The 9540-nt window shown below is 52.9% G+C and overlaps 2 protein-coding genes across 2 annotated transcripts; both read left to right on the plus strand.

The window, feature by feature from the left end:
- Positions 1–1008: 1008 nt before the first annotated feature.
- Positions 1009–1976, plus strand: GCG54_00015249 (uncharacterized protein; the record flags this gene model as incomplete). The annotated part of the gene is given in 2 exon segments (XM_045415061.1): positions 1009–1781; positions 1793–1976. The coding sequence occupies 2 exon segments, from the start codon at positions 1009–1011 to the stop codon at positions 1974–1976; spliced, it is 957 nt and encodes a 318-aa protein (XP_045257705.1).
- Positions 1977–5094: 3118 nt separating this feature from the next.
- On the plus strand, positions 5095–5763 carry GCG54_00015250 (uncharacterized protein; the record flags this gene model as incomplete). The annotated part of the gene is made up of 1 exon (XM_045415062.1): positions 5095–5763. The coding sequence occupies one exon, from the start codon at positions 5095–5097 to the stop codon at positions 5761–5763; it is 669 nt and encodes a 222-aa protein (XP_045257706.1).
- Between the last annotated feature and the right edge of the window lie 3777 nt (positions 5764–9540).

Genomic DNA, 9540 nt, shown 5'->3' on the forward strand with positions numbered 1-9540 from the left:
ACTAAATTAGATATCTTAGTTAATATTTATCTATATTAAAAATATAATAATACTAACTACTAAAAGAGATATAAGTTTAAGTTTAATTTACTTAATTTTAATTAGATTTTAAAAGTATAAGTTAAAATAAAAATAAAAAGAGAACTAAACTTTATAGTATCTTCTAATAATTATCTTAGTTAATTAAGTTTATATAAAATATTAATATATCTTAGAACTAACTCTTATAAGAATCTATAAACTCTACTTATTTTAAGGTATTAAACTTAACTATAGAATATAAAACCTATATTATTTAACTAATATTAAAAAGTTAACTAAACTTAATTATTATAAGTTTAATTTAAATTTAAAACTTTAAAGTTAAGTTATTAGTTTTTTTAATCTAAATTTATATAATTTAAAAGTAGCTAAACTATTAAATTATATAGTTTAAATTTATATTAAAGTTACTTTAAAGTTAATAAAAGTTCTATATTATAATTAATATATAATTAAAAGTTAAAAGTTAAAAGTATTTTAAGAAATAAAATAAGATAATAAAGTTAATATAAAAAAGAAGATATAAAAGAAATAACTAAAAATAAAGTTAATAGTTATATAATTAATTTAATTATTATTTTAGGATAGAAATAGTTTTATAAAGAATATTAATAGTATTAGCTAAAAGGGGGGTATAAGATAATAGTTAACTAGGCCTAAACCTAAGGCCTAAATCCTAGCTTAAATCCTACCTTTATATAAGGGGTTAGCTATACTACTTTATAGCTAGGCGCGCCTGGCGCTCATAGCTAGATTAATCAAGCCACTTCACGCACATTATAACTCACTCGCTCCTTGAGCTGCTGGTGCCTGGCCATATGCCCGATTGATTAATACCCTGAGTACTCGTTTCGCCTCGACTTCCCGGTGCGAGTCCATTCCCGCCTTCTGCAACCACCACACGGCGACCACCTTTGCGAACCGCCACAACAACAACGCATGTATCTCTAAACCCAAGTCTCCACGATGGCCTCAATTTTCGCCTGGGGGCAGTGGCTCTCGCGCGACGAGTTCGTGGACCTGCGAAACCGGCAAGACGATCAGCTCAACATGGTGTTCGCGGGTTTTCGTGAATCCGTGCAGTTCCTCCGGGAAGAGGTGTATGGTAACATGCAGGAGATCATGTACGGTAACATGCAGGAGATCAAGAACACCGTCCACGACCTCAGAGCCGACATCAACAAAACCAATACCGACCTCACCCAACTCAAGACCGATGTCTGCGAACTTCGAGCCGAAGTTGGCCAGACCCAAGCATTCATGCGAAACAGCGCGTTGAGGAACCCAAACGCCCCCATCCGTCCTCCTCCCGTATACCGTCCTGGCCAAGGCGTGGTCTTTCCCAACCGCAAGTTGTTTCCACGGAATGCGAATCAGTTTTATCAGCTCAGGGATCCACTAACACCCCAACGTCGAGAAATGCTGGCATACCTCGTGGAGTTTTACGATTTACGGAATGCCGACTACTGCGAGGAACCAGCCGGCAACGATGACCAGAACGAGAACGACACGGAGGATCCCGACGAAATCTTCCTCAGACTGGAGACATTGCTGGGGTTGAACGAGGAAAAGTTCATCAAATTCAGACAAAAAGCCGCGGAGATGGCCTCGCGACAACCCGAGAGACCTGCGAAACGCGCGCAGGCCGCACATGTCAACGCCGAACCGCTCGCGCGCCGACCCAAGCTGACATTAGATGAGTTGATGGAACGGCAGCCACCTCCTGCTGCTCGGAGCCGGTCATCCGAAGATTGGATATGGGTCGATTCGAGTGGAGGACGCGCTCAACTCCGCCTTCACAACGACTAACCATCAATCAGCTGAACCAGCGCCTTCCGAAGCAAGTAACGCCGGAACGCGAACAAGAATATTCCAAGGACGGTACAGACAGCGATGATGCGACACGGCCTTTTACAAGCCCGCGGGAGCCGTGAAGGAGGATAACAAGGCCACTCGAGAGCTTGCGCTTACACAATGTCTTTGCGACGGTACTCTACGTACGATGGCGTCGGGCGCCGACTGTGAAGGGACGCAAGGTGACGATCGCAGACAGCGGGCAAGTGGGCTGACTTGTCTCTGCCCCAAGGTCGCACAGCTACAGTCGCAACTCCATCCAGCTATTGCTACCAGGGCACAGCATCAGGGGCACGTTGATCTCCCTGCGTCCGAGCATCCTGTGCACCTGTAACAACTTTGGCTGCTTCAACCGTACGTCTGCGGCATCTGCGTCGCAGTCCTCGCAGGCTCGCCCAGAATCCTGCACTCTGGAAATCCGCCAACGCCTGCTTCAGGGCCGCGCGCCTCCGCCCACCCTGCTCAGCACCACACTCCGCAGTAGGATGTCTAGCACGGCACCCATCAGGGGCGTCATCCGTGAGACCGATGAAAGTGGCTGGTGTGCCCGGGAGGCATTTCGAGGTGAACCGGTGCTGCTCAATCACGCGCATATTCGCCGACTTTTGCTCTTGGAGTCATCCCCCCTCTAAATAGATCGTAGATATACCCCAAGTCTGCGCGTGTCTGCACCGGGGGGCTGCTCATCATCTCCCTTAGTGACGGGATCGAAGAGATGCGTGGTCTCTCCGACGCTGTCGGAAGAGGTGCTGGAAGGGCCTGTTGCAGCACCGCTGAAGAAGTGGCGTGGTCACTTAGAGGGGGATGCGGGATGTTGCGCGGGGAGGAAGGGGACAACTTCGTCACAAGTGACAGGCGTGGTGTTGCCGATACTTTGGGGCCGCGCAGTCGCAACTGGACGAGTGCGGAAGGGGACGGGGCGGCACCTTTGTAGAAAACGGAACATTGAACTCGATGTCCCTAAAAACCAGGACATTGGACTTGCTTACACTTGCTACTTTCAACGCCTTTTGTGAGATGTTTTCCGGGCGGCGCTGCAGTGGTTTCAAAGTCGGAACCCGGCACTGCCCACGCCGGAGTCAAGACGGTGAGGTCCGAATCCGTTGCTTCGTGATGATGCAGATGAGAGCGCTGAATCGTGGTTGTGACGAGGCGGTTTGCCAGGCCGCCGGATCTCTGGCATGTCGCATTTGATGGGCTAAGCCAGTAGGCAGGCGGTCGTTTGTCCAATCACGCACACGAGGCATGTGAATTGTCCATCTTGCGCCGGTCGAGGGATGGACAGCGTGGTCTCGTTGTTGGTGCCGTTCAGTGCAGTGTTGTGACGGGCGGCAGTGCTGGGTGCTGAGCGGGCCAATCGTAGGTATGGGATCCCGGTCTGGGTAGCCGACTTGAAGCTACCCAGAAGCCTGTGGGTAGCTGACTTTCGGCTACCCAGAGACCTGTCGGTAGCTGACTTGCGGCTACCCACAGCCCTGACGCCTGCGCAGGCCTGCAACACCTGGTCCTGCCTTGGTGCGCGAAGAGGATTCAAATGTGACGGTCCTCGGTGGGGAAATCGTCACATTCATTTCTGCCCCGCCCGGAAACATGCCCCCACTACTCAGAGCATCTTCAGGCTTTAGAGCACTGCGGCGCAAGTTCATACTCCGCGCTCTGACGATGGCTGCGAGCGTGGAATAACAGCACCAGCAGCGGTAGCATTGATAAGATGCCTAGAGCCAATGAGATGTGTGGAACCCCCTTCCGCCTTAGACGGCCAATTAGACCTGTGGAGCCTCCTAGAGTGGACCGGGGGTTCCACACACATGATTGGCTGCAAAACTGGGGATGGGGTTCCACACATCTGGTTGGCTTTCTGTACCTTCACGTTTGGCTGTGGTCGACGCGTCCGATGCACATTCAACGTCGATCATCACGAAGCCTCCACGATGGCGGACGATTTCTCTACATTGCTTGATCATGAAACAATCTATGCGATCACAACATGCGACCATTGGAGTTTTCCTTGGCTGCGCGCAAGAGGATGATCGCGCTGGTGCAGTGCTGCAGGCGAGGTCGCTCATCCACTGAGTGTCGGGGGTGATGCGGCTCGACGCTGTCCATCGCGCCGTTCGGGTTTGTTGAGGGCTGGTGCTGAAGTTGTGCCGACTCCAAAGAACCGCAGCCCTTGTCGGTCATTTTCTCCCAGCCTTGGTCCTTGGTAGACGGAGAGGCCATTGGAGCCTTGGTCGTGATGCCCTCAGCACCTGTGGAAGTTCGCGAGAAAGTGGCCGGCAGGCGTCATGCCCGAGATTCAACCGTGCTGGTTCGGACCTGCCGCCAGCACTTGAGTGACGTAGCGTTCTGGCTTTTTTTCTGCCAGAACACTACGTCACTGAAGCGTTCTGGCTTTTTATGTTCGCCGCCAGACCACCAAGGTACACGGGGCGTTGTGGCAGACTCACCTCCAGGAATCGACGAGGGCCACGCTCACCCATCATGACTCCCCAAGCTGGGAAACACCAAAGTCCCTTGTCGCGTGGGGATTTCTCATTGAACGCTGCAGTCCTCTGTCCAGCTGCTACTCACAGAGGAGTTTCCCATGCTGAGAGAATCCTCGGTTCATACGGATATTTTCGCAAAGCCACCATCGTCAGCTTCACGGGGACTTGACCAGTTGCGTCGCTGCCAACCACTGAACAACGGCTTCACTTCGCGCACCCGGCCAAGCAAGCGAGATGCACCAAGGAAAGTCTATGCAGAGACGCAGCGACTTTTCGGGAGTGCAGGGGACTTCAATTGCTGTCACCGGGTCGCGCAACCAGACAGACCCTAGGACTTTGACAGGTGCAGGGACCACCTTAGATACGTACCTGGGATGATGTCATATTGAGGTAGCGTGCTGGCTGAAAAAAAGCCAGAACGCTACGTCACTTGAGCGATCTGGCTATTTTTCGCCAGAACACTAATGTTATGTAATCATCAAGTGCTGGCTCCTGCCCTCAAGCCTCGACCCCGACGATGTCTCTTTCTGTTGAAGTCGGCTGCCCAGCACAGAGGGCACTGCTTCCACTGCAGGGCCTTGCCATGCGCAGCGAGTGCTTTCCACCCGAATGGCTTCATCAATTGTTCATGCAACGCAGTCTTGCGATGGACGCGCACCACCACCACGTCTATCGAGCTGCATCAGGATGACCCCGACGATGAGGATATCCAATGATCCCCAAGGTTTTCAGGCCACACGTGCAGCTCCACGACACCGGAACCGATCTCTTGTCTTTCTTTGTCTTCTCTGTGGCCGAGAGCCTGCCCCACGACGTCGTCCCCCCCGCCGATCACTCCCTCGACGCGACCGACGCAGCCATCCGACACCCTGCTGCCGCGCACACAGAGCTCCAGCCCGAGCCCGAGTACCGTTCGGAACCTCAACTCCAGAGCAAGCAAGATGCTTCCCATGCCGTCCCCCAGATGATCCAGCTGTACGATGTGCAACCGATGCAGCAGGCTGATGCCCCACCAAGCCACCAAGGCACCTTCCGAGCGGACTCGCTGCTCCTGGCCACGATCGCAGTTACCAACGAAATCCCCCCCATCCCCGAGATTCCCGATTTGCATTGCCTCTCCATCGCTCGCGCAAGCACTGCTCATGCCGAGCACGACTACGACAAAGCCACAGACAAGTCCAGGAGCTGCATTGCAGGTCAATTTGGATACTTGGTCGAGGAGGACGTTTCGCCCACAACACCCCGACCGCCGCAACGCCCTCATGGCGAAAACATCGTCGAACTCGTCATCGACCGTGCCACACACTTTCCACTCTACTCCGACAATTGGTTGTTTTCCTCAACATCGAGATCTAAAGATGCCCCGACACCCCGCTCTTGATGGAGAGAAGTCTGCTCCGACGTTCGGATCCCGCACCCGCCGCCGGCCGCCCCGAAATCACAAGTCGAGCCGACCACGTCTGGTCTCTCCAAGCATCGGACGCTCACGCCACTCGAGCGGCATGCCAAGAAGGGGGACTACTATATGGGATCGTTTTGAGCGGGTGGGGATCAACGCCTTCCTTCGCGGTTTCTGCTCTCGCCGCACACCGGTTATCGTGCGTCAGTTGTTCCTCGCCAGGGGAATGACACCAAGCTCGAGCTGGAACGTCGGCGCAGCCATGCGAGAAGTCGGGCACAAGTACGAGGCGCAGAAACCATGTATGCCGAGAGGCAGACATAACAGGCGGGCTTGTAGAATAGACAGCTTGCTGTCGGGCGTGCCAAGCAGATACAATCTCCCCACCCTGTCGTCTGATGCCATAAAGGCTCTCGTCCAGCAACGCTGCGAAGCGATGGTCCTCCGGCTCGTCCGCCATTCCGTGTCCCCGGCGGCGATTGACGAGATACCGGCCAATACCATCCTTATCCAAGTGCTCTGGAACCAGTTGTAGTCCTACATCCCGGGCTCAAGCTTGGACGTTCGCTGTTGTTTTTCTCGAGGTGGTGGGTGCCCGGGAGACTGCGAGGAGTTTACGGAGACCCAACTTGAAGGCTTGCAGCCATCTCCTCCCGCGCTAGGTCGTGGTTGGGCTGAACTACGCGCGGTTTCAGAACATGGCCACATAGGACTTACCTTCTTCTCACGCGTCTTCGCCATATGATGCTGGGTTGGAGCCCACCTCTTTTCGGTTCCATCCCTCAACGATCTCCGGGGCGCGTGTGTCTGAGTCCCTTCGCCTCGCTCCGATTATTCTCGGGGACAATGATCAGCGACTGCGGGGCGTGTCTGGCAAGGGTGTCAATCAATTGCCTTTGGAACTTTCGTCCAACTTCTCCTCTCCTTTCCAACGACGCTGCACCAGACATTCACAACCTCAAACCAAGCCCGCCATAGCCCTAACGCGAGTGTTCCAGCATTGATCACTGCAATCCCCACCGCAAGCACAGGGACGGGCCAAAGTCAGCAGCCGGTGTTTTCTCTTTGCTCGCCGTCCTCTCGTCGCATCGAAACCATGTTCAGAGGTCATGGTCCCTGTTAACTCGTGTGCTCTGCATTTTGTGCACGGCTGCCACTTCCACTGTCAAAAGGTATATCTATACAAACAGACCGCCTGGGTCCAATGCAATGCCCTCGTCGTCCCGAATGAATACCTACGCCTCGAATCAATATCCCGAATAGCTCCTCCTTGCCACTCCAGGCCTCCTGGCCTCCGAGCCTCCACGGGCACGGGTCGAGAGCCGATGTCTCTCCATCGACGGCATGTTCCGAATGCAAACTTCTGACGACCCGCGCCATCATTGTCAACACGAGTCCATAAGCTCGACACTCCCACCTCCACGCAAGGCCGAGTTGGCAGGGACCATGCCCCCGTCAAGACCAGCCACCATCCCAAATATCTCCACGACACCCTTTCTGTTCTCTACGCGGCATCGAGTCGAGGACCGATGTGTTGTCGGCATAACTTGCTTCGTGAGGGAGAGCCCGCCCGTCAATGATTTTCCTTATTGTCCTGCACCTACTGGCTCGTCATCGCTGTGTCCGAAGACAGCTTCCCTTGCAACTTTCCCATCGTCGCATATCCCACTGCCATTCTCTTCATGCCTACTGTCACTCGTCAGCCACGTTTACAGTGCTTAATCTCCCACAGCCCATCCGGCATTCTCCAATCCACAAACGCATGAGTTTGTATTGCTCTACAGGAGAGCTTCCTGGATGTCGGCTTCTGCAGATCCGTTCTCTGGATAACTGATGTATGCCACCTACCAAACTGCTCCCCGACCCCCGACACAAGCCAGCTCGTTCAGATACCATTTACCGCCAGTGCGGCTTGGCTTGCTCGCCAAGGGTCATGCGTGATTTTGACTTAGAGCATGCGCGCTCTGACTGACTCCCTCTGCTACTGGCGACGCGGACGTTCGGTCCAGGTTCACACTTGTGCCCCTGATGACTCTTTCAGCAGCGACGGTGGCGAGGCAGATGACAATTCCAGAGGAACAGTTGAGCAGATTTGTTTGCTCGAGGAACACTATCTCACCATCAATCAATCACCTCTCTGGCACTGCAGCCATTTCCATTAACCCCACGGATGATGTCCCTTTTCCTCCGTCCTGAGCAGAATGTTCCACTGCAAGGGCCGTTTGCCCCCAGGATTGCGAAGCCCCGAGCCGCGGTTCCGAGGCTCCCGTGGTCGTTCAATTGGAATCAGGAAGTATGCCTTGTTTGGTTTCATGTTCAAATTGAGGTGACTGCCGAGCATCACTTGCACCCCTACTCGGTTGAGATCCCTCTGCCTTTGGTGAAGGCCTCATCCAGGTCAATGGAATGGTTGCGGTGACCTCAGCAGATGTTAGGGCTACAGATGGGATACCATTGCCCTTGGCGACTCACGTCTGAACCACGTCAACCTCTCTCCACCCCATCCTATTCCGGATCACTGGAGATAGACCCATGCATCACCACGCAACTTGGAATGCCCAACTCCTGCAATCCACGGTGCTTGGGTGTGGGACCTTGGTCCCTCTCCGCGCATTCATTTCCCTGGAACTTGGGCATGAACCTGGGAATCTGTGTCCAGGTCTTATCCCAGGGCCGAAGCTGAAGTTTGATCTTGGCTTTGGCCTGGAACTGGGCTGCATTTGGTGGCGATGCTGTGTTCTACAGCTTCTCGCCTGCCATGTTCTTGTTGCTGCTGCTGCTGTTAGGAGCCCGTGAAATAGTTCTCCGCATCTGTTCATGTCTCTTTATACCCTCCTAGGCTCGCTTCGCATGACTGATATGAACGTCTTTATGCATCGATCAATTCACACGGAGAGCGTTCAAGACGTGGAAGTTTTCATGCGACGGGACGAAGACGATCCCACTTCGCTGCTGCTCCATGAAAGCGAGTTCCTAGACAAGGTGGAAAACAAAACGTGCGTTGAACTTGGCATTGGCCTGGAAACAGGTTGCGACGGGTGATGAGGGTGAAGATGAATGCGAAGGTGAATGCGAAAATGAGTGTGAAGATGAGTGTGAAGATGAGTGTGAGAGTGAGGGTGAGAGTGAGGGTGAGAGTGAGGGTGAGAGTGAGGGTGAGAGTGAGGGTGAGAGGGAGGGTGAGAGTGAGGGTGAGAGTGAGGGTGAGAGTGAGGGTGAGAGTGAGGGTGAGAGTGAGGGTGAGAGTGAGGGTGAGAGTGAGAGTGAGGATGAGAGTGAGAATGAGAGTGAAGGTGAGAGCGAAGGTGAGCTGACTTCATCGAAGTTCTTGAAGAGCCGAGCAAAGGGACCGCATCCAATTTCAACAAGTTTGACTGCAAGATCATGTACAGGGAAATGCGTATGGTCGAACAGCGAAGACAATCGCACCGCGCGCTGAGAAGCCCGTTACTTGCCAAGAAGCTTGGGGAAGATGGATTGAAAATCGATAGCGCGAAGAGCGGAACGAACGGTTCCTATGCACAAATCGAATTCGGAACCCAAGATTGGCTTGCAATTGCTGAAAAACTGAAAGCAATCGAAGTCACCCTTCGAAAGCTTCTCGGGAAGGGCTGAGTCAAAGAACTCCCTTCACGCCCACCAGCAGACCCAAAGCTGATGATCATCAAGCCAAGAGCGCGGGCCAATTGACGAGGATTACCACTATTTCCCTTCCCATGTCCGCAGCCTTGGCAGGTTGCTCAATGGGCGGGGAATTTG

This window comes from Colletotrichum gloeosporioides (assembly GCF_011800055.1).
Source record: "Colletotrichum gloeosporioides strain Lc1 chromosome Unknown consensus_94, whole genome shotgun sequence".
NCBI classification, from domain to species: domain Eukaryota; kingdom Fungi; phylum Ascomycota; class Sordariomycetes; order Glomerellales; family Glomerellaceae; genus Colletotrichum; species Colletotrichum gloeosporioides.